At 40.7% G+C, this 25,328-nt stretch overlaps 2 protein-coding genes across 5 annotated transcripts in view; one reads left to right on the plus strand and one right to left on the minus strand.

Annotated features, from left to right (window-relative positions):
- Window positions 1-429: 429 nt before the first annotated feature.
- On the minus strand, window positions 430-21,432 carry hdlbpa (high density lipoprotein binding protein a). The gene is made up of 28 exons (XM_042483769.2): window positions 21,308-21,432; window positions 18,056-18,127; window positions 14,157-14,271; window positions 13,905-14,068; window positions 12,272-12,487; window positions 11,978-12,184; window positions 11,658-11,873; window positions 11,183-11,389; window positions 10,975-11,082; window positions 10,783-10,887; window positions 10,153-10,231; window positions 9,922-10,061; window positions 9,737-9,841; window positions 9,530-9,643; window positions 8,695-8,781; window positions 8,470-8,601; window positions 7,796-8,014; window positions 6,846-7,067; window positions 6,533-6,751; window positions 6,147-6,285; window positions 5,678-5,826; window positions 5,487-5,591; window positions 5,259-5,393; window positions 4,492-4,635; window positions 3,675-3,854; window positions 2,963-3,079; window positions 2,730-2,870; window positions 430-1,762 (listed from the first exon to the last, which is right to left on the minus strand). The coding sequence occupies exons 3-28, from the start codon at window positions 14,230-14,232 to the stop codon at window positions 1,673-1,675; spliced, it is 3,816 nt and encodes a 1,271-aa protein (XP_042339703.2). The 5' UTR covers window positions 14,233-14,271; window positions 18,056-18,127; window positions 21,308-21,432; the 3' UTR covers window positions 430-1,672.
- A 1,612-nt stretch (window positions 21,433-23,044) lies between these two features.
- The window catches only part of farp2 (FERM, RhoGEF and pleckstrin domain protein 2), a 50,332-nt gene continuing 48,048 nt past the window's right edge, over window positions 23,045-25,328 (plus strand). Inside the window, exons 1-2 of one of the 4 annotated variants that reach the window (XM_088078156.1) lie at window positions 23,045-23,479; window positions 24,990-25,225. In XM_088078156.1, coding sequence (XP_087934282.1) covers window positions 25,022-25,225 — 204 coding nt within the window. In that variant the 5' untranslated portion in view covers window positions 23,045-23,479; window positions 24,990-25,021. The remainder of the gene's footprint in view (window positions 23,480-24,989; window positions 25,226-25,328) is intronic. The other 3 variants (XM_088078157.1, XM_088078154.1, XM_088078155.1) reach the window with 3 other exon arrangements.

Genomic DNA, 25,328 nt, shown 5'->3' on the forward strand with positions numbered 1-25,328 from the left:
CAAGTCAAGCTCTTCTGCTCGCAAGTCTGATAAATAAAGAAAACCTTTTTTTTCCTGTATAGGAGCAGTTTTCTTTTGGAAAAATGTAGATTAACCTAACTCACTCTAGCAACTACAATACTCCTACTACATATAACCTTACCTGCATTTACAAAACACATTTTACCTGAACATGTCATCAGGAGTGAATTGCAGGTTCTTGATGTGTTTCAAAGTCCTAAAAGTTTGAGAATCTTACTAAGAAATAAACTTTTATAGAAAAATATCAGAAAACCATAACAAGCTCTTATAGTAACACCGAAGTAGCTGCAGTGACTCTGCAAGAGCATTTGTTAAAAGAGCCACATCCACAGTTTGTGATGTCCCAGATAAACCAGTGTTGTTTGTTTAAGAGTAAATAAGTTCACAAAAGAATCATGATGCACAACAGAGATTTTCAATTTTTATTGACTTTTTGGACAATTTCTTTTCCAGTGTCATCCGCAACCGTTCACTTCAATGGTATTTGCATAATCTTTCATTCGATGCTAGGAGGATATAAACCAAGGTAGGCTGATGGCGAGGTGTCGAGTTAGCAGCTGGCGAGCTAAAATCTGCGCTCCTCGGGCAAAATTAAACTAGTTCCAATAACCAGAGGGGGCGGGCGGGGGGAAAAATGTTCCGAGAGCTTTTGGCGGAACAAGAACCTTCCAGTTGTCCGATTAAGACGCACCTGGACATCGTCTCTATCTGGTTTGTATCCTTCTAGCTGTAAGGCTGATAAAAAGGGCCATCGCTATGTGACAGAACAGTCTGCATAGCAGCTGGAAGACAAAGGGACTGGACACTGACCCAGTTTGAGGAACACGGGACGTCACGAGACAGACAGTTGGCACGAGATGGTCGGCTGCTCACAGACAGAGATTTTCGTAAAGTGATTTGACGTCGTCGGACAGTTAGTGTGAGGTTCGATGCGTTGGAGCTCTAGGCCTAGTGTTGCGAAAAACAAGTTTAGTTCTGGCTCAATCTCCGAGCATCTGGCAGTTTGAACGGGCGCCATCCTGCTGTGGCTGAAACCCCACCCACCCACCCACCCCTCCCCTCCCCCTCCCTTTAGTAGAGTTTACCAATTCATAAGGCTACAAGGTACGTGCCGCTACTCGACCACAAAAGCACAGTTAACGAGCAAATGGAAACGTGACAGAGGACAACCACGACGGCGCGCTCCACGACTGACACTCAGCTACATGAGTAAAGCAGGCGGGGGGCGAGAAACAGCCGGCGTCGGCAGCCGGCGGTAATTCAATCCCTTTACCCCACCCTGCTGAAGGCAACTAAGAGAAGGGCAGCTCCCAAAAACTGATGTCTGGCCACCGTTGAATTTTGGTATAACAGTTCAAACCACGATGAAACGTTCGGTCGAACCGACACGCAAATGTTGACTTCACCGCAACATGTTTCTTTTTCTTATCTCAGCGTCTGGTTATGTGATGCAGGTACGAAGCTCACGAGTCGATATCTGAAAGCACTTTTAGACCGATGAATGTGTCGAAGGAAGTACACAGAGAAGGATGACACTCTCAGAACTGAAGACTTTTTCGGGTCAGCGGTCAGTCCGGGTCGGGAGGGGGGGAGGAGGGGCGATAGAGGGGAAGATTGTGTTTTATTTCGGGCCCGTTTGCAGCAGCGCGGCTTAGAAGCGCTTCGGCCCCCATGGAGACGTCTTGGTTGCCACCGGGGCTCCGAAGCTGGGGAAATCTTCAGAGCTGCTCATATCAGGGGCCTAAAACAGAAAAAAAAAAAAAACAGGTGTCACCAACAGACTGCTGCAGAAATGGGTTGGCGCATTTTAGCAGTTTAGAGTTCCCTTCCTTATTCCTATTGTCTGTTACCTGCCAAGGGAGTATGGACGTAAATTAGCAGTCTTGCAAACTCCGACATATTTACATTTACACTGACGTTCGTTAATATGGTGTGTCCCTTTTAGAAAAAACCTTAAACAAAAGACATATTACATATTTTGCTTGTGTGTCTTTAATTGTAGTGGCACTGGTGTGTGACTGTAGTTAAGCTCTTAATTGCTCTCCTGTCCTCTTTTCTCATCCAAGCAGGGCAGAGAAACACCGTGCTCCGTAGTTGAAGGCAGAACACAAGACTAATACCGAGCCGAAATGAAAGTGTTTGTGATGTTTTGGCTCAGCCGCTGCTCTTAGAGAGAGTAGAGACAGAGACAGCTGAGTGGACGAGCGGTGCGCTCCGTGTTGTTATTCGTTAACTTAACTCACCTGTGTGACAGCTGACTTAAAACAAAGGATCTGATGGCATTTTGAGCGAAATATAGCCGATCCCTATCAGTCAAAGAATAACACAAACACGCTGTGAACTCTGAAGCTCTTATGAGTCTTAAAAAAAGACGGCTGTCAGCAGGTGGCTAAATGAGACTACAGAACGTAATCACGCCGATCACAGCTTTACAGCCTCACTGTGGTGGTGACGTTGGGTCAGGTGACAGTGGTGGAGTCATTAGCTTTTGACTTCTGGTGATTGTATTTAGGCTTCAAAAATCCTAAAAGTGGTGTTCATTTTAACACAGAGCGTATTTTCTACAATGATCCAAAATCAAAAGGAAAAATCTCATCAGCTTTTTGACAAGAAAACCAGGGAGCCGTTAGCTTCTGGGTCGGCCTGCAGGAAAACGTCATCCTTCACGTATACTTCTCTAATTTTTCGTAACAGTAGAAAACGCTCACCTTCTCATTGCCAGTGGCCCAGGGAGCCTCCCTCACCACGAAGCCTTTGGATGGGCCGCGCTGTTCGTCCATGGCAGCGGCGCTTCCTCCAGGAGGCCTCATGTAAGCCATCTTGGCCTCGTTCTCCACCACATCTGCCATCTGACAACGAAATGTTTCACTGCCAATTAGGAAACAGCCAACATGACAGGCACTTCTTACATCTGCTGTTGTAATGCAAACAAAAAGCTTACGTATTCCTCCTCCAGGTTCAGCAGGTGGTCGATGGCTTCATCCACGAGCTCGGGGCGACCGGTGACCGTCACCAGGTTCGGGTCTGCAGCTCCGCTCTGAGGAAACCTGAGATCAACCTGAAAGAGACGGACACCAAAACAGTTTAATGGACAGGTCTGAGTTATCAACACACACACACACACACACACAAGAAAAAAATCAGTATGGGGCACTTTTACTATGAATCACTGCATCAATGAGGCACAGAGGCGATCAAACTGTGGCTCTGCTCGGGTGTTTTTAAAGCCTGGGGTGCTTTGATTCTTCAGCTCATCTGTATTTTTGGGTCCGGTGTTTCTAATATTGTGAAACACATATATATTTTTTTTTTTTACATTTTTAAAGCTGTGGGCCATAATTATCAAAATTAAAATAGAAAAATGCTTGAATATTTTATGTGTCATGTGTCTTTATATCTTTAAACTCTTTCACTTTCTTAAACTGATGGATATTTAACTCTTTTACAATATTGACATTTTTGGAGATGCATCTGTCGATGACCTTTTGACACTGTAGCATTTATATAATATATAGATTTTAATTAAGGAGCTCCACATTAGGCTTTCCCCAAAGAAAAATGAACACAGTGAAAAGTGGAAAACCACAGTACACATAAACCACTAGCAGGGTTTTGTTGTTTATCCCACTGATGAGAACATGTCGCGTCCTCACCTTAAACTCATCCATGATCTTGCGGATGCCCTTGCCGCGGGCTCCGATGATGCGAGCATGGACCCTGCTGTCCAGGGTGATGTCCTCAGAGATCATCTCCTCCAGCTCGTCCACTATGGCCTGGATGGCGTCTCGTGCTGCTATGGCTTTGTGCTCATACCCTGTAATAGTAATTTGATCCTGTGGAGAGACGGCAGCAACGTTAACCCTCTGAAACCTGGATCAAATCGCTTTTCTTGTGCTGCATTCAGATGCCTTACACAAGTATGTAAACCTTAAGACCCTGAAAAAATTGGTAATTTCTCTTGAAAAAAATGGGGGGGGGCATCCATGTACAAAGGCAAAGTTCTCGCTGAGGCAACTGCGAATTAGCTTCCAGTAAAAAAAAAAAAAAAAAAAAAACGCCCCAAAAATAATCTTTACAAAAAATAAATAAATACAAATTTAAAAATAAATCAATAAATAACTTATTTCACTGAATTCTTATCATTTTAAGCACTTTCTCTGGTTCACTTGCTCTTTTGTTGTTTTTTAGTTTCCCACTGTTTTTTTGTGTTTGTGTGCCAATTTTCTTCTGCTTTTAACTAGTTTCTTTTTTGGTAATTTCTTCTTCAGTTGCACATTGTCTTCCTCCCGTGTTTTTAAAAGAAATCAGGCCAATTTGCTCACATTTTGAACAGTAAACATGGCAAGAAATATACTGAAATCTGCGGGGAGAGATAAATCATCCGAACCTCTGCAGTAACTATGAGCCTCTCATGAGGTGGTGATTTAGCTCCACCTGCTGTTTTAACTCCATCATGTCTGAAATGTTTACCTGGTTTTCATCGTTCTTCTCTGGGAACTGGATGTTGACGTCGTGCTCAGTGCGGATGTTGGTTATAATGGCGCCCTTGCGGCCGATGATTTTGGGGTGATATTTGGGGTCCACAGTGATGGTCAGCTTGAAGCTCCTGAGTGCCTGCAGAGGGGTTGATGGAAACAAAAAAAACTGGGTTAGAGCTGCACCGAGTTTGTACTATTAAAGACCTTCACGGACAGATTTTGTGGAGGCATAAATGACCTTATTATGTTCTGTTTTTTCTCTCAAGTCTTCTCCTAAAATATTTGAAAGAACTTCTACATGTACACTTTGTCCCTCGCAAATTGTTCAAAGTTCTTACATTTTTGGAAATCTGAACAGTAAAGGGAAATTTAACTGTCTACCTTGATTAATGTTCTGTACTATAAACTGCTGATCAGAAAGAGATGAATTTTAAAGAAAAAGAAAAAGAAAGAGAAAATTAAGGGTTTTTTGTTTTGTATTTAGTATTTGATCAACAGTGTGGCTTATCAACATAGTCAGCAAAAAAGTAAAGGCATCACCATCAGGCAATTAACTATCATATATTCAGTATGGCAGGCCAAAATGCACTGGAGCTCTTCCTATACTCAGTGTTATCATGAGAGCATCCTAAAGAAGCAATCAACGATAATCACCAACGCTGCAGAGACTTCAACAGAAGTGACCCCACCAGACATAATACCTGACTACACTTCCTATAAAAAAAAGCTTAAAATCTCACACTGTGGATGTTCACTCACCCGATCCTCCTGCTCGGCCTGCAGCTCTTTGACGCGCTCCAAGAGGCCCTCTTTGGCGCGGTCCAGGTGATTGGCCAAGCCGGTGATGGCGATTTTATCCGACTGCTGCTCAGGAGCAGGCACTTGAATATTAACCTGGAGGGTACAAAGTGACGTCTCTCTGAATTAGAAGCAAAATTTAAAGAAAAAAAACAACAAAAAAAAAAACACAAAGTCCGAAACACGCACCTCAAATTCATCCATCATCTTGCGAATTCCACTTCCTTTCTGTCCAATGATGTAACGATGAAGCTCAAAAGGCACTTCCACCTCCACCGTGACGGGGACCAGGGCCTGAGGAGAGAGGGCGGGCGATGTTTGTTTTGGGAACGCAGCGACAGACTGGAGGAATAAAAGTGAGCTCTGTTGTTCTGACTGACCTTCAGTGCTTCCACGGCAGCGTCGCAGCGCTCTTTACGGCCAGAAAGCACGATCACGTCACACTTTTTGGGTGCGTTTGGATCGACAGGCTCCTTCACTTCCCCGTTGGCCTCGCCGTTCTCCTGGATGGGAGCCTCTGCAGGAGGCGCTGCAATGAAAATCCAACAAAATCTGCTGAGAATATCTTTTCATTTAACCCTTTTCTGCCCGCAACTGAAATGTTGAGTTTCATTTTTGATTTCCAATCAGCAGCTGTGGATCAAAATGCTCCTGAACGCACAAAGAGTGCGAGATGTCATTTAAAGACCAGGGTTCATACACATTTTTTACCAATAAATCTCCATGACTTTTCCGTAACGTTTTGGCAAATTTTGAAGACCGTCAAAACTTTTTAAAAAATGTGTCAGTTTCTCCATCATATTAACGATGGTCTTTGGGCAGAAATCTTCCCACTGATCACGAGTTTACCTTGTGGGTCCTCGCGGTCTGGGAACTTAATCTGTACGTTGTGATCTCTGGTGATCTGCTGGATCCGTGAGCCCTTGGGACCCATGATGGAGCGGTGGAACTTCTGAGGAATCACACACTCGATGGTCACCTGAGCATCCTGGAAAAGAGAACGATTGATTTCCAGTTTCAGACAGTCATTACACATGGTATGAAATAAATTTCCATGACTTCCAAGATTTCAGGATTTATTTAGTTTTACAAAAGTTTTCTAGGCCTATAATTAGCTATTTGCAACTCTTCCAGGTTTTTCATGACTGTATGAACCCTCAAAGTTCCTATAACAGAGAAAGGAAACAAACCGCAAACAACAAAGACGGTTTTAAAAAAAAAGTGTATCTACTAACCAAGTCCTCGACGATCTCCAGCATGCGTTTTTTGGCTGCCTCCACACATTCTTTGGCTCCTTTGAGGGTGACCTTGTCGCTCTGAGTACCTGTGCGAGGGAAGCTCACCATCACACCACCATACTCATCAGCAAGGTCCCTGAGGACCTGGCCGCGGCGCGCCACAAAGTAGCGATGGTGCTTTGGGTCGACGTTCATGGTGTCCTCAACGACGTTGTCCTGTAACCAAAGAGTTAAAATCCAGGTATTATTGGAGAAGCAAAGCTTTATCGGCAGTTATCCTGCGCAGTTTAAAACTCATGTGGAGCCTCACCAAACTCTTGATGAGCTCCTCCAGCTCCTTCTGGGCGTCCCGCACCGCCTCCTCAGTGCCGACCACAGTGATGAGCTCCTGGTCTTTGTCCTCGGTGGTGGGGAAAATGATCCTGGCTCCAGTGGTGTCGCGAACCTTGCGGATGTTTCCGCCACCTTTCCCGATGAGGAACTTGTGGTACTCTGGCTTTGCACGCAGCTCAGCAGTGTGACTCTTTGTTTGCTGGGAAAACAAACAAAAAAAATAAATAACAATAAGAAACATATTACAAGTCAACCCAGGGGTAAAACTCATCCAGGGAGAAAAAGGTGACAAAGATAAGAATCCTCTAGGGGTTAAATATTAGCTTTTAAAATGTGGATTTGTGGTTGATTTCAGCATGAAAATGTGGCTTTTGCACATTACAGCTATTGCACTTGCTGCTTGGTCAATTAAAAGAAAGGGCTTACATATGATGTTCATAAATTGATTTTACAGCCACAACTGAAAGAAAAACTGTCAAAGTGATTTCAATGCAGCTTCTGTTTTTGGTGAGTTTGCTCATTTTTAGGCGACACAAACAGGCCGCTTTATCAAGCATCCTGTTTAAACTATATAACAAGTAACATAAGCTCGTTTCTTAATTAAATTTAGTGACACACCAATAGTGAAATTCGATGACTTTTCCAAAACTTTCAAAGGTATATTTAGTTTTGCGAAACTTTACCCGGCCCGGAAAAAGTCACCATTCATAAATTTTATGACTTTTTCACACTTTTCATGACCCCTCTAACAACTTCAGAGCTTGCAGTCTTTACTCTGACAGCTCAAAGTTCTCCGCATGTGGTGATGTGCGACCGACGAGGCACAGAGGCAGCTCTTCACCTCTTTTCTCGTCCCTCTCTGCCCGTCTTACGGCTGCCAGTTTAACGAGGTCAACAGAAGTTCAACATTTTATCTTTCCCACAAACCTTCTCCTCTGCCAGGGCGAGCAGCTGCTGCTTGGCTTTCTCCACCTCCTCTACGGGGCCGCGGATGGTGACCTTATCGATGCCCGAGCCCTCGGTGGGAAAGTGGATGTGCACGCCGCCACACTCCTCCATGATGGAGCGCACGAAGCGGCCCTTTGACCCGATCAGGGAGTTGTGCAGCTTGGAGGGGATGGACACCTCTATCTCTGTGATGTTTGCCTGAACACAGTGAGACAGATTTAGACCTTCTGTCACAGATTTAGAGTGATTGCTTTTACTTCAAACCTCTTTTGGCAATTAAAAAAAAAAATAATTCAATCAAGTAATAAATAAAAGTGCAAGCCAAAAGACTAATTAGCAGGTAAATGAGCAAAAACACAAAAGGATATATAAAATTAAAAAGGTATATGAATAAAATATATAAATTAATGAATTAATAAATAGTCGAAGGAAAAGCAGAGGAAGAAAAAAAGAAAAGGTAGGGGGAGAGAAAATATCGCGGTTCAAGTCCTTTTCCATTAGATTCCTAATAAAAGACAGTTATCTCTATTATATGAAGGATATTTTAAAAGAAAATCAAATTCTTATTTTGATTAATTAGGTCCCAAATAAGAGAGAATAAACTAGTTGTGACTTGTGTGATTTATATAAAATGTGTGCATGCATGTGCTCACCAGCTCCTTCTGAATGGCCAGGATGCGGTTTCGTGCAGTCTCACAGTTTGCCTTCTTGCCTGTGATGACAATCATCTCAGAGTTGCTGTTCTCTGCAGGCAGGTCGATCTTTGTGTTTGTTTCCTCTCGAATCTAGAAAGCGAAAAAAAAAAAGAAACATTAAGTGAAACACGGACACCCTAAAGACCTCATTCAGCTGTAGAAATTATTTTTAATATTCAGTACCTTCTTGATATTTGAACCTCCTTTTCCAATTATGTTTCTGTGGAATTGCTTGAAGATGGGGACTGAGAGAGAGAAGCTGTTCTCCACCTGACAAAAGGAATCACAGAAAGTTTAAGTATTTTTCAACCTGGACCTTATGTTCACGTTTTTTGTGTCCAAGAGCAACATTTTTGTAAAGTGGTCCAATTTTTCAGCGAGAGCTGCAGACGGCAGCCATGAAACAGGCTGCAATGTAACCACTCTGTGCATGTTTAACGCACAGTGGTCCCCATTAATACGGGCAATGACAGAAATGTAGAGACCTCTATTTTTGCTTTTGCCTCTGTTTTGTTTTCCTTGTTTGGTTATAATTGTTTGATCTGTTTTGTTATGATTTTTAACTTTGGATTATACTTATTATTATTACTGATGTGTCACACTTGTATATTTTTTGTTCTCCTTTTCTTGGACTGTGAAAAGAGAGGTGGGAGATAAATGCCGAATTATTGAATGCATTGTGGGAAGTGGTACTGCCATTGAATGGGTACTGAAAATGGGCATGGAAAGACAAAAAAAAAGCCTATTATAACGTGAAATGTGACTGGTGTGCCGTCAGGCGTGGAGGGTTTTGTTGTGTATTATTGTTTCTTTTTGCAAGTTAATTTTTGTTTTTAAAAGTTGATGATAAAAATAAAAAATTCTCTGCTTCCCCTGCATCACTGCACAGACTGTCACTCATGACAAGACCACTTCCCCAAATGATCCATTAGTCACTTACACACAAAAACGTGGATGCCAAATGAAATAATCTCTTAACATAAAATCTTGACTGCATAACACACGAGTGAGGATTTACCATCTCAGCCACTATCTTCTGCATGAACTTTGCGCATTTTTCCACCTCGTTTCTTGGGCCCCTAAGTTGAACGATGTCACTTTTCTGTGCTGGGTCGGGGAAATTGATGATGACCTGGAAAAATAAAAATAAGATTATTGTGTTATGAAAGCACATTTAAAGGGTTCAGTGCTGACAAACCAACATCAACAGATAACCAACTCTCACCTCGGGGAATTTGTCGCGCACTTCTTTTATCTTCTCCCCTTTTTGGCCGATGATGGCTCGGTGAAAACGCTGTTCGATGATCAGGTCCTTTGTACGCTCGTTCTCCTGCCAGAGAGAGGACGTTTAGCGACGCCACATCAGATCCAGTGAGCAGCATCTTTCCGCGAACCCGGGTCTGTACTCACCATGCGTGACGCAAGCTCCAGCAGCTCCTTCTTGGCCTCCTGGACACCCTGGGGATCCCCTTCAATGCGGATCAGGTTGCTCTTCTCATTGTCGGGGGGGATGCGGACAGTCACCTTGTGCAGCTCTTTGATGCGGTTGACTATAGATGAAAATAAATGTATGTAAATACACTTTTTGTTGCGCTGCTGCAATTCAATGCACAAGATTTTTGACAGCAGGACTGTACTTACTGTTGACGCCTCCTTTTCCGATCAGGTGTCTGTGGAATTTGGGATCCACGCTGATCTCGGTGTAGTCCATACGGCTTACCTTTTCAGAGGAAGCAGAAAAAAAAGGCATGAGTATCACTGGAATAAATTCAGCTTTTAAATGTTGTCACCTATTCTGCTCATTTTCAGGTACGCACTTGTATTTTAGGTTTTTACTAGACCACGTTTACATACCTTAACCCTCTGAAACCTGGATTGATATTTGTTTTCTTGTTCTGTGTTTAGATGCCTTTCACAAGCATTAAAACCTTTGAAACCGGAAAAGACCTATTTGGATTCGTTTAACGCCTGAGAAAAAAAAGTGTATATTAGCACTTTCTTTCAGTCCATGTCCTATTTGTTTTTTATTTTTCACTTTTCAGGTTATCATCTCATTGTGTTTTTTTTTTCTTTTTGGCTTGTTTCAGATATATTCTTCTTGGTTTTTTTTTTACCATTTACCTTGCGTCCCCTTTTTCTTTTATTTCTTGCAAACAAACTACCTGCTTATGAGTAATTTCGTTTTAAGTTGCTCCTTGCCTTCTCATGTTTTTCAATACCTTTATATTATTGTAACAGATATGATGTGGCACACCCAAACTCAATACTCACCAAATCTGTAACAATGGTTTCAATCTGGCCCTGCACCATCTGCACGTCTTTGGTGGGACCCTCCAGGGTGATCCGATCTTCTCCCTCGGTGAACTCAATGTGCACCTGCACGCAAAAGAAATGAAAAATGTTACAAATTTAAATCTAGTAACAGAATATTGATATAGTTAAGAAATGCATCCATCAACAGACCTTGGGCATCTGTTGGGTAATCTTGGCCAAGTTCTGCCCCTTCTTGCCAATAATGAAACGATGAAGCCAAGAGGGAGCTGAGACCGAGGAAACAGTGTAGCTGTTTGCCTGCAAAAGGAAACATTTTTTTTTTTTTAAAGTTACTTGTCTTTGCAGTTTTTTTTCCCCATTTACCTGTGTCAAAGGTCATACTCAATGGCTGTCACACCTTGGCGTAAACTTCAGTGAGGGCCTGACCCAGACGGTCCGGCTCCCCGCGAAGGATGACAGTTTCTGAGCTGCTGTCAGAAGGTGGGATCTCAACTGAGACACCAGTTTTCTCCAGGATCTCCTGCAGGGTGTTTCCCTTGGGGCCAATCACATACTTGTGCTGAGACTTCTTCACCTCCACTGCAATGGTGGTGGCATTCTTCTTCTGCAATGCAAAGATTGGTTGATGAGGAATAAGTTTAGAAAAGTGATACTCAATTTATGGCCCATATGCCATATCTGGCCCCCAGTAGGGCGCCGATTGAAATGTCCTAAAATCCTAGAAACATGTATGGGGCTGCTCCGACTGGGCCCTGGCCTCAAAGTGGCCCCCATACAAAGCAGGTTTGAATATCCCCGTTTAAGGTTTTTTCGTCCCAGTGTGATCCTTATCAACACAAACTTTCCATGCAAACGCTTTGATTTCAGCTCACCTTGTCTTCATAAACCTTCTTGATCATAGCCACAGCAAGGGCCACCTGCTCCTTCTCCCCAGTGATGACAATCTCCGTCTTGTTCACACTTGGAGGGGGGACATTAATGCGGGCGCCGGTCTCCTGCATCATCTCTCCGACCAGCTTGTTGTAGGCGCCGGTGATGAACGGGTGGTACACCTTGTCGATGTTCACCCTCTCCACAGCGCGCTTGTCCTAAAATAAGAGACGAGGAAAAAAACATTAAAATAAGTCCTAAAGCTGCGACATTGAAGATGCATGTCGATGTAGTAAGCTGAACGTCTCCGGGGAAACGTCACCTGCTCAGCAGAGATCAGCAGGATCTCATGCTTTGCCTTCTCCAGGCCCTCCTTGGTTCCAGAGATCTTGATCTGGTTACTGGGGTCGTCAGGTCGTGGGATCTGGATTTTGGTGGCAGTCTTGAGCTCCAGCTCCTGAAGCTTCTCCCCGTTTTTGCCGATAACGAAACGATGGTGCTCCTTGGGGATGGCGACAGTCGCTGAAGCCTGTTAAAAAATAACATTTAAAGTTGGCACCATTGTCTTCAACTATCAGCACCTCATACAATCATCATCTAAGGCGGAGCTCTTGACCTGAGTCTGCAGTCGGGACACAATCTCCTTACGGGCCTTCATCACGGCATCCAGCTTTCCAGAAACCATGATGGAGAGACCCTGATCTTTAGCCAAGGAGAGTTCCAGGTGGGCTCCGGTCTTGTGCATGATGTCCACACAGACCTTCGCTTGGTCTCCTTCCCCAAACTGGTTGAGGTCCTTGTACTTGCGCTCCTCTAGCGGCACATGGAAAACCTAGTTGCAGAAAAACAAGTCAGTTTGATGAACAATTATTAAATGAGGTTTGCTCTGATTGACTCTGAAAACAAATGCGTTATAAAACTGTGCATTGTTTCACAGCAGCCACGTCTAAACTAAGAAAGGAAGGACTTTCGCTTGCATTTATACAACATGCACACTAAATGTGACACTCAACTTCATCATCAATTTAACTGTGGCTCCTGATAGGGCGCCGAGTGGCCCCACTCTCATCTTCTAATTCACAATAAATATTAAGTTATTCACTGAGAACTGTTTTGGCACTGTTAGTATCCATAAGGTACCAGAGTACATAAAACAGCATAAAAATAGAGCTTGTTTGTTAAAAAAGTGCCAGTGGAAGATCCCTCACACCCCCTTTTAGAGGTCCTAACTAAGACCCTAATGTCCTAAAAGCCTAGAAACATCCTGACATCCTACAGACGACCAAAAAAAGACATTCAAATCCTTGACACCTGGAATGCTCGAGTAGCATCCTAAAATCCTACAAATGTCCTAAAATCCTACAAACGTCCTAAAATCCCAGAGACATGTATGGGGCTGCAGTGACTGGCCCCTGGCCTCCTGTCATTTTCCAAAAGTGGCCCCCAAGCAGAGCAAGGTTAGTATACTTGACTTAGAGTAAAATCAAGAGTGAATGGTACAGAAAACTGGGAGGCGAGGCAGTAAAAACTGTAGAGGTAAAGTGGGAGTAGGTTGTCTGAGCTGGGAACACTGGAAATGAATCTGATGTACAAAACAGTCACTATTTGACCTCATCATATTGGGCTTCTCACTATGAAATGCCTTCACTTTTTCGCTCATTGGTGGACAAAATAAATCACCATGTGATGAGCAATGTTGCAGTTTGTGCACTTGCTTCTGGAAAAACTGAATTAAAACCTGAATATAAAAAATAAAAGTTTAAAATGTTTTTTTGTTTTTTTAAACTGTGAGTAGCTTTTTAAAGTAGGAGAATTAAAACCAACTCTGTGTCCCCACATCATTTTATTCACGTTATCTCAATCCAGTGTAACATTTCTTGGCTTTCCTCAAGAATAACAAAATGAAGCCTTAAAAAAACATAAATGCAATAAAAAAAGTAAGTGAAGTAAAAAAACTTCAACACACTGCTTTTGCCTGCAGGGCAGATTTTTTGGTGAAATTGTTCTATTTCCTGGGCTTAGTATCTCTTCAGTGGAACATGCTGAGGCATGTTCTCTGGGAAATTGTGAAAGGTATTCTGGGAAATGTATGAGATCACCAACTAAAGAAGTACAAGAAGATAAAAGTACAAATTCACCTTTCACCATCACAAAGGACACAAATGAAAACACATATTACGAAACTTTTTTCCACATAATAACTAGCAAACTGATTAGTACATGTGTCAGGAACGTTAAAAGCGCCATACCTGGGTGATAACAGAGGACTTGAGAGGACGGATCTTGGTCCAGGCGTTGGTAGAGTCCTGGGTCCCCTCAGGTGAGGCCGCCTTCTCGGGCAGAGGAGGGAAGGCGTCCTTGTAGGTAGGAAGGGCATCCTCTTCCCCTTCAGCACTGGGTCCTGCCCCAGCAGCTGAGCACAGACAAAACAAACAGGTGAGTCCACTTATGACTCTACGTTTCACAAACCGAGGACATGCTTAAAAATCCAAAATACTCACCACCACTCTGCTCTGGCAAGAGCCCACTGCGGTGCTCATTGAAGCTTTCCTGCGTAAGTACAGCGACTGAGCTCATGGTCAAAATCCCACGTTTACACAGAGTCCGGGTGTGCCACTGGAAGGAAAGAGTGGAATATTTTGTTTTATCAATCAGTGATTAACAGGGTCCTACATTAATACCAATGATCTGGAGCCGTTTGCTATTTGTGATATTTCTGTATTTGTGTTTTTGTCCCTTAATTTTCTTATTCGTCTGAAGTGGGCAGAACAAAGTTGGAAAGTGGAGGTTGCATAAACCAATTTGCAAGTATTTAGCAACATTTGAAATAAAATCTGATGACAGTTTTGAAGAGACTCAATTATGTTGCCAGCACCGTCAGTCAAACGGATCAAATCTCCCCCACAAAGTCTTGATGAGGCACATTAGGGCACCAACTTTTTAACATTAGTTGTTAAAAAAAAACACACACATTTAAAAACAAAATTTCATAAACAAACACTCTCTTATTTAATCTACACTGTGTTCAGACTCACAGATAATTAAACAGTTGTACTGACACTGAAAACCTGTGTCAGCCTTCTTTTTATGCACACAAAACATTGATCAGGAAAGACTCAGACTGATTAGCAGAATCAATAACTGCATTGGTATCAACAAACTCTTGTCAATTTCCATCCCTATATGTATAGGCTCACTATATACATATAAAAAAATTTCACAGGGTCATAAAAGTCTAATAACTACAGCAATGACACATCTAATAATCAATGACACTTGACTTTTATTTTAATTGTTTTATTGCAAATCTGGACTCCACCAAAGTGTTGTGATCACCTTTTTGGATTTAACCACTTATTGCTGCTGTGTGTTTATGTTTTGTACACTTCAGAACTACCAGTGATAAAGCCTTTCTTTATCTGTGGCTAAAAAACAATAAACAAGTCTACCGTTTAAATGGTGGAAAAGGGATTTAACCTCTCAGGAGTCACGTGCGCAGATTTAGCATTTTATACACACTTATCACAGGTGGACTTTGGGATTTTCACCAGTAATCTAATCTCTCTTATCAAATAAAGCTGTGTGTCTCACAGAATAGTCACACTTATTGTCACACTATCATGTCAGCACCATGTTAATGTTCACCGAGAGTGTGAGCGGCGAGTAAACAGATTATGCTTCAGCTCCACAGAGGAAAACACTGGTGTGGGCAGGGCCACGACTACAGTGCATGTTGTCTTTCTGGAAGAAACCAGTTTGTCTTGTGCTCGATGGTCTTTGTCCAGTGCTATTCTAAGAAGTGTAACCGAGTGCTGCAGGGTTAAGAGGATTTTTTTGACCCCTCTGTGTCCATGTTGGACAGGATTAAAGCAAAAAATCCCCAGACAGAAAAATTAGACGCCCTGTCTGGGGATCTTTGAACGTGAATAACTCTTTCCACCAAAGAAGCATAAAGCCGATCCTCTTATTTATGACATTTATAAAAAGACGACCACACAGCCGTTTGGATTTCTGACTTATATAAAGCCAAAAGTGCTGATTGAGCTCCATTAACGATGATTATTTTTGCTCTGCAGAGGGAGGAAATAAACAAATGAGTGCTCTGACTAAAGCTTGATTCAATTTCACTGTCAACGATTAAACTCAATATTTCATCAGGAGTCGCTGCTCTGTTTTTTTTTGTTGGTTTTGTTTTTGGCTGGTAGAGAAACTTTAACTCTGTCCAACAAGAGCAGAGGAATGTGAATTATTTTAGGGTGGATTTTGCCCCCGAGCACGCCTGAAACTCATCTGAAAGCACATAAAGACTCCAGGATGTCAGCAGTAACATGCTGATATTGACAGTTTTTACCCACACACCAGGCAACTGGAGGGAATTCACTTCAAGCTCCTACACGGTGGTGGTTTAGCAGGCGATTTCCCCCCTACACATTTTCAACCACCCTTTCAGTGGCCTCCTCCTTGTCAGGCTTCATAAACATAAGGCTGTTCGGCCCAGGACTCATTACCGTTAGCAGTCTGTGGTGCAATTCTCAGTGTGCACATAAATGAAACATTTAATATGGATTTCATTATTGTGACATTTGAACACCTTTTTAGAAACACAGAGTTCATATGTATTTTTACAAATACATTCACATGGCTTTTCCATAATTTTGGGGAAAATACTAAAGACCATACATACTTTGAAAAGACCATCAACACACCTTATTGTTTGTTTTCTTTCATTGCATATTTTAAAAGAAACAATTTGATGACCTTTTCTTTCAAAAAACAAAACATTGGGCATCTTTTAAAAAATTTTGGTGATTTTAAAGAAAACATTCTAGCTTTTTTTTTTTCTTTCTTTAAATGTTTTTGGGTCATTTATAAATAAAATATTTTTTTCCCTTAATTTTTGTTTTTTTCTTATTTTTATTTGGGCACTTTTTTCCCCACTGTATAAAAAATGTGATTTTTAAAGGAAAAAAGGGTCTTTTAGGCAATTTTCTTTTTACTTTTTACATTGACCACTTTTTATCACAGTCAGAAACTATAAAAACAGAATTTTGGGGGGGATTTATAGGATTTTTTTCAATCAGATTAGTTTTTATATACCTCTTATTTATTCTTTTATGTTATTTGTACAATTGCTGTCTTTGTGCTGCTGTAACAACTGAACCCTCTGGGGTTCAATAAAGGTTTACCTTATCTGATCCAGGATGAGGGAAGACAAAGCCACGCCAAAGCTAAACAGACTCTGATAGATGTTTGCCTTATTCAAAATGAAAGTGTGCACCACACTTAAAACGGTGAACAGTGGTTTTTCAGGATTATTTGGATTTTTTTCTGCAGAATAAACGTGGTGTGTTGAGAGACTTTGAAGTTGAAGGGAGGTTGAACACTATGAAAACAATGTTTAAACATTTCTACAGAACATAGAGCTCATTTTAAGTTAGTGATTTTTTTTTAATGAATTACAATGTTTAACAGATGCAAAGGACTGTGGGACAAAATTGTTTCATGGCTTTGTTTCACAGCTAGATTTATAGATAAAATATTTTCTTAAGCACCAGGGAGGGACTTATCATTTTGGCTTCAAGGGATGGACATATAACTTGAAATGGCTGTATCATGTATTTATTTTACAGACAATATTTTAGAGATTTTGGTTTTTTTTTCATGACCTTTTTTCTTAAGATTTTTTGGGTGATTTCTTAAGAAATCATTTCAGCTATTTTACCATTAGAATTTGATTATCTGAAAAAACAAAAAAAAAGAAATATCACTAAAAAGTGACAGCATTTATCACAGCCAAAAACTATAAAAACAAAAATTAACATTGGATTTTCAAATCTGACAGTCCTTGGATACATCATGTGTTATTAGACTGGTGTGTGAAACAAAATTCCATGATTCAATTCCATTCTCCAAAACTTTTTCATGCCTGGACATTGCCAATGGTAAACTCCATAACTTTTCCAGGTTTTTTATGACCGTACAAAAGAGAGGGCAACCAATAGTTATTTTTTTCAGGGCAGATACCGATACTGATTATTAACAGTTAATGAGACCAAGAACTGATATTTGACGATTGTTAAAATGAAATGCTGATACAGATAATCATCAGAATGTCAAATATCAGTCGCAATAATCAGCCAGGATGATAATCTGCCGACACCTAGTACAAAACCTATAAAAGTCAGTGAGAAGACATCTTTGCAAACTGGCTCAGCCAAAGTGCTGAAGCTCTATACTCCACAAAATCCTAATTATACTTCATTACTACAGGGTCAACCATATCAAGCTGTGGTTAAGAAGAGGCAGAATCACATTAAAGGTAGACAAACCTGTATGACGCCAATTGCTTCAAACGGTATTCGTGTCAGTACTAACAGTGTTAATAGTTGTAGCGACTTACCAGCTAAATGGTCAGTTACCAGATAATCCGTCCTGTAAAGATGCAATTTCCCGTCAGCCTGCCAGCTTTTGCCTAAAAAACAAGGAAAAAAAGTTTGTTTTAGTTTAAAAAAAAGAAAGATAAATCAATGTTTCATGGGGCTTGCTTTATTTTTATTTATTTTTTGCACAAACTGGCTGCAAGCTTATGTATGCACAAAATAGAAAAATATCTGTATGATCAATTGCATCAAGCCCCATAAACTAAAAGTACTAAAAATGGTTTAAAATATCAATCTCCATTAAAAAACACCTATTTTTTTGTATTAAACAGCTTAAACAGTCACTACATGGAAAATTGAGACAACAATTATGAAGTCAACCCTCAGAAGTAGCTGCTGTGGAGGCTTTAATGTACAATATGTAAATACTGATATACCAGGAGATGAAAACAAACACACAAGGGGATTTAAGCAAAAATTTTAAATAAAATCATTATCATTATTATAAAACAGCTTCACATAATAAAAAATGTTTTTTTTTTTGTTTTTTTTTTTTAAATCAGTGTTTCTCCGATGCTGTTCAGCTTGATAATTTTCTCTGATAACTGCAGATAATTTACCTCTTGGTAAAAACCTCCTAAACATCTGGACCTTAAAAAGGTTTCTTCCTCTCCAAAACAAACAGATCAGATGATGAAAACTGATTAAAAAAAAAAACACTGAATAAAGCAATTGCAAGGCATTACAAAGGGAATATGACGCCACTGAGAAACAACAGGGACCAAATGACAGAAACCATGTCCTTGATTTAAATAATTGATTTTTCTGGCTTTGAATATTGTTGGAGGCATTTGGGATAATGTAGTACACAACTTTAAAAAAAAGCATATTTTGATCTAGTTGCTTTTACACATTTTAATTTGAAAAAGTTACATACTATATCTTTAAGTTGTATATTTTTTTTGATAGTGGTGCTTCTAGTGAGACCAGCAGGGAAAAATACTGCCAAAATCCTGCCGTCTCAGACAAATGAAACCATCCAGAAATTTAAAAGTAATCAGATAAAGCTGATGCCAAGAAGCGCATTACTGAACTCCAGTAAAGTATAGGTGCCACTAGAGCTCCTCGACAAGCATCTGGCTTTCAGAATTAACTCAATTAATGAAGCTGCTGTGGGTGAACCAGGTATATAAGCTGATGCTCTCTTATGTAAGAGCCGGCAAAACCACACAACCAAAGTGTCTTATTAAAAGGGTGTGATAATTAAAGGCTATGTGTTGTCACATACAAAGAGACAATTTTGTGCAAGTCATGAGAAACATTTTATTTTGCAAGTCTGCCACTGGCATCACTGATTTCCTTTCACTTTGCAATGTTAATAGATATATTAATAAATATAAAGTTACCACAAAGATAAGCATGTTTGGTAAGGGTCCCTTCTGTCTACATTCAATCAATATTTATAAAGAATGCACTAAATAAGATGTAACTAGAATGTACTTCCTTTTACCATTATTAAAGCAACTAATGATATTATTGCCCCTTAATTAGATTATTAATCATAATAATCAAGTTATCGACTTGTCAAGGTCAGTTAAAATGAACAAGATTGTGTCCAATAATGCCTTTGTGTTTATATGCCTGTTTGATTGTGTAAAAATGTCAACAACATTTTATCCAACATGATGCCAGAATAAACAGAGCTGCAACGATTAATCGGTTAGCTATCAATTATTAAACTGATGAGAGCAACATCGTGGAAAAATCCTAGAAATGTCTCAAAATCCTATAAATCAGAGAAGTGTCCTTCAGTCCTAGAAATGTCATAAAATCCTAGAAACATCCTTAAATCCTAGACATGTCCTCTAATCCAAAACACAGCCTCAAATCCTAGAAACATCCTAAAATCGTTCAAATGTGCTAAAATATTAGAAATGTCCTCAAATCCAAAATACAGCCTCAAATCCTGCAAATGTTCAAAAAAAAATCTGACATCTGAAAGTTCAATAAACGTCCTAAATTCTAAGAAACGTCCCAAAATCCCATAAACGTCCTAAAATCCTAGACATGGCCTCAAATCCTACACACATCCTAAAATCCCAGAAAACATTACAAATCTCCCCAATCCTACAAACGTCAAATAATCTTAGAAATGTCCTAAAATCCTGCAGACATGTATGGGGCTGCTGTGATTGGCCCCTGGCCTCCCGTCATTATGCAAAATTGGCCCCCAAGTAAAGCAAGTCTCCTGTCTCCCTGTCTCAATATGACACGTGTATATTAGTACACGGTGATGCCATGTTGTTTTGCTTAAAGTACCGTGTCATGGTTGCAGTTTGGGGTTTAAAACCTGGAGCCTAATAACCACATTAAGCTCCACACTCATTAAAAACACACATCCACATGAAGTGGTCAACCAACGCAGCTCAAAAAAACTCGGCGTCATATTATCTAACCTCCCTCCGAGGTCATTCATGTTAATGAGCGCCTAACTAGTGACCGCTGACGAGCTGGTCTGGCTGGTTAAATGTGCATTAACGCTAGCAGCAGCCTGACAGCCTCCGAGCCTGTAATAAATCCCAGATTAAGGATTTAAAGTGGCTGGTTAGTGCGAGCGCTAGCTAACACGATATCAAGTTAACTAGCTGACACATTACAGTTGACGCTAGCTGCCCGTCACGTTAGCTAGTAAAAAATGCTCTATCGACGATTTATTAGCTTTCATGGTGGTTAAAATCGGGTGTTTAATCAACGTATGTGCCTCTGAGTGGAAGAGGGGGGCTAAATATCACCGCATTACTAGCTGCTAACTCGTAGCTAGCTAGTTAGCATAACTTGCTAAAAACTTTGACACGTAGCTCCTCGGCTAACGCGTAGCTTGGCTCACTCACACAGGCACAACTTAGCTAATGACATGAGGCTAACAAACACGGGATTAAAAACTAAAAAACCGACACACTCGTACTCGTGTAGGTGTCGTCTTTTTGGTACAGATTAGCCGATAAAGACGCGGTGGTGAAAGTTGTGGCGTAGCCGGAGCTAGCTCGTGTTAGCGTTACAGTTTGTTCTGGTAGCTCGCTAAAGTCCACGTAGGCATACAGCTGAGCAGGGGGAGAAATGACACGGAGTCAGGCCGGAACATACTGTAACACCCGGGGCTCAAAAACAACCCGTGCCCCCAACGAGAGCCACCGCGACATGCGTGACACGCGCGGGGCTCACGTGTGAAGCCGATGCCATCATATTTTGGGAGAAAGCAGAGGAGTACTTACTTATTTTTATGTTCTCGTCTGCCCTGAAGGTGCAGAAGCTGAGATGAAATTCCACTGGCGAGAAGGTGGGAATGAAGGCTGACGGATATATACGAGAGCCGCCCGCCAATCACAGCCGCCGACGTCACGACGGAGAGTCCGGTTACACACAACTTATTTTTCATTTGCAGCAGCGACACAGTGTCCGACAAACGCCGAGCTGTGATTCACACATGGAGATAACATGGCAGAGAAAACATGTCAATAATACTGACACCGATTTCATCTTTCTGCGCTTCAAGAAAGGACGGGGTTTTAGGACATTCGAGGATTTTAGGACATTCTATGATTTAGGGACATTTTAAGGATTTTAGGACATTTCTGGGATTTTAGGACATTTCTATGATTTAGGACATTTCTGGGATTTTAGGACATTTCAAGGATTTTAGCATGTTTTTTGGATTTCAGGACATTTAAGGACATTTCTGGGATTTGGGGGCATATCTAGGACTTTAGGACATTTTAAGGATTTTAGGACATTTCTGTAATTTTAGACCGTTAACTGTGATTTTAGGACATTTCTATGATTTTAGGACGATTCTGGGATTTTACAACATTTATAGAATTTTAGGACATTTCTGTCATTTTTAGGATGTTACTGTGATTTTAGGACATTTCTAGGATTTTAACACAATTCTGGGATTTCAGGACATTTCAAGAACTTTGGGACATTTCAAGGATTTAAGCCTATTTCAAGGATATTAGGACTTTGATTTAAGGATGTTTCTAAGGCTTTAGGACATTTCTAAGACATTCGTTGTTTTTTACTTCATTTTTTTCCCCTTATTTTTAGCTCATGTTTACTTTTTAAAAATTTCACTCCCTCCTCCCATGTTTTGAAAGAAATTAAGCCAATTTGCTCCGATTTGAATCATAGATTGTATGGTTTTAAACTTTTAAAGCCTGATCAGATTGTTTTTGGGTTTTGTTTTCTTTTCATTTTTTGGAAAAACATTGCATTACTAATGAGCAACTTGAAATTACTCAAAATTAGCTTGAAATTTGTAAAAAAAAAAAAAAAAAAGGAAAAAAGAGACCTGGAAATTAGCACAAAAACATAATAAACAAGAATAAAATAAAAAAGGAATAACCTGGAAAAAGTGCCAATATACAAGCATGTGTACATCTTTCTGTGACATAATTTTAAATATAATAATAATAATAATAATAATAATTTAATATTCTAATCATATTTAGATATATCATTATATTTTCAGAAAATGTCCTCAGTGTGTTTTTAATACATGCATAATATTTTATCTCTCCTTTTAAAAAACAAACATATTTTCGGGCCATTTTCTTGTCATCATTTCCTAATTTCTTGCAGTTTACCAGTTATATTGAGCAAAGTTGCTCATTACCTTTTTCCCCCAAGTTTTTTTTTCTTAAATACACCAATATTTTTCAGGTTTCAGGGGTTTAATGCTTGCAGAAGGCGCCTGAGCACAGCACATGTAAACTACTGACGGTCCAGGTGTTAAAGGGTTAAATGGTTAAAGTATAACGCTGCCCCTACAAATCAGCAGCAGGGGGAGCTGCAGCACACTGTTTCCTCTGCTCTCTCTGAGAGTTCAGTTTTATCAAGTAAATGCTGCAACTAAACATCAGAGCAAAGTGCAAACTGCAGCTGATTAATCACGACTGATGCGATCAGACAGAGAGGTCTCGTGACGCACGCGCGCGCACATTGTGACCGTAACATTTGGGGGGATTGCGGAGGAAACGCATTTTTCATTTCATCTTATCTACGGGTCAAACTTTAGCCCAAACTTAAATAAAGTCATTTTTTGTGTGTCAAATAATCAGATAATTAGATAATGTTTATTTCCTCTGATTGGCTGCAGATTAAACACAAAAAAGACTTTCAAAACTCCCCACGAGGTCCTCAGAGAGAATTATTCCAGACGTTTATTCTGCATCCATCAAGGCTATTTAAAGTAAAGGAAGGTAAATCTTCCTCAGCCTGCAGTCCTCCTCAGACACATTTGAGCCAATAGCAGGACGCATGGCGCTGCGTTAGACCAATGACAAAGCAGCCTGAGTGCGCACTCCGCTGGAAGACGACGACCATGGACTGGAGAGGAGTCCTGCTCGCTGGAACAAACTTTTAGTTTCGATACGGGGCAAAAAACGGTGAGTTTAAAGCCACTTTGTAGCAATACTCTCGCGTTTACACACTTTAGTTTTGAGGAGTTTTCCGGAGAGAAAACTCGGCTCAGAGAATCTTCGCTTCGTCGGTAAAAAACGCTCAGACACGTTTCTCCGAAACAAAATCACCGCAAACATTTTAGTTTCGAGGCCCGTGTGGGTTTTAAATGAGTGTAAGTTGTGTTTAAAGGTGTTTTATAGATGTTTGTAACTAAACCGGATCACGTCCCGCTGACCCACTTAGGCCCGCATGCAACGTAAGACGCCAATAAACGCAGAATCGGTCCGACGTCGTTTCTCTTTTTTTTCTGCGCTTTTAACTAACTTTCGTTCAGGCTTCAGCTTTTCACAAAGAAAGTTCAGCTGATTGCCTGAGATGAGTTCACTCTGTGTGCTCACATGTGTTTATGAATGAGCCTCATATGTCTGCTTTTTTTGCAGGGAAGCAAACTTGCATGACAAATATGAAGACTTTAGGGACTGTTCGTTAGTTGTTAGAGCGGAGGGAGAGGTGCAAAAAGGGGGAGCCATGTCAAATAATTTTTAAGCACTGTGGAGGTTCTTGTGTTTTTTATTTTGGCTTTGGAGAGGGGCATAGAACTTTAAAAGGCTGTATTTTTTATTTTTTATTTATTTTCTTTAATTTTTTTAAAATAACCACTGCTTCCAAAACAGCTATTTTATGTGTTTTTTTAAGGTCACAGAAAAATAAATGTAACATCAAAATGTTGGCCTTCCTCACTTGCTCTTACCTGCTATGTTTAAACATCTAAAAGTCATTGACGTTTTTGGTTCTATATTGTTCTAAAAGTAAAAAGGTGTGTATTTTGTTTTGGTGTAACATCAAGGTATTTGCCTTCTGTACTTATTCTCATCTACTACATTAAGACATCGGAAAGTCAATAACTTCATAGTGAAATTTCCGTTTTGGTTCTATAGTATCAAAAGTAAAAAAGCGGTCTGTAGTCTAAACACAATAAGGACTGTTCATTAATAATGAGAAGTTAGGGGGTGGTACAAAAAAACTGCAAACATTACACCATTCATCATAGCCACAAATGGTGAAAACAGAAATTATGTTTGTATTACTCTTCAGACGGTCCCTGGACACATTATGTGGCACAAATGCATCCCTCAGAAACTGAACTTCAAACAGTGATATTTCATCAAAATCACTTCATCTTTTGTCTCATGGAAAATTGTGCCAAACATAAACATTTTTTTTGCATGAACTAACCAACATGCACAACAAAAGTGAAAAATGGAGGATTTTTTAAACTCGAGGATTTTGTCTTTAACTTTTAAAATCTAAAAAGAAAAAAGTTATGGAGGAGGAGGGAGTGTCATAGATTTTCACAGAGTCACTCAGGAAGCCTGAAGGATAAATACTTGCAGCATCATGGAGGGTCACCTTCCCTTCCTATAATAAAGAACAGTCCCTTGACGCCTTGAATCATGTTTAGCACTTTTCTTACGGTGTGCTCTGTGTCTGCAGGAGTGAGGTGAGGGGAGCTGCTCGGAGCAGTCATGGGGGAGATTGAGGGTTCGTATCGGGTCCTGCAGACTCCCGGCGTCAGACTGGGAGCCCAGTTCAACCCGGGTATCAGCACGCTGGAGCCGGGCCAGAGCCTCAGCGGCAACATGGTGAGCGGGAGCAGGAGCCACGGGCGAGGAGGGCTGCAGATCCGTGTGCAGGGGCTGGACGACTCCCAGGAGTTCTTCGATATTGACGTGAGTGTCTCCTCTCAGCCTTGCTGTGTGTGTGTGTGAGTGTGTGAGAGTGTGTGCGTGTGTGTGTGTGACTTCCTGTCGTATTTGCACTGCGATAAGTCTG

The sequence above is a fragment of the Plectropomus leopardus genome, chromosome 5 (assembly GCF_026936395.1).
Source record: "Plectropomus leopardus strain MGB_pleo_1.0 chromosome 5, ASM2693639v1, whole genome shotgun sequence".
NCBI lineage: Eukaryota > Metazoa > Chordata > Actinopteri > Perciformes > Serranidae > Plectropomus > Plectropomus leopardus.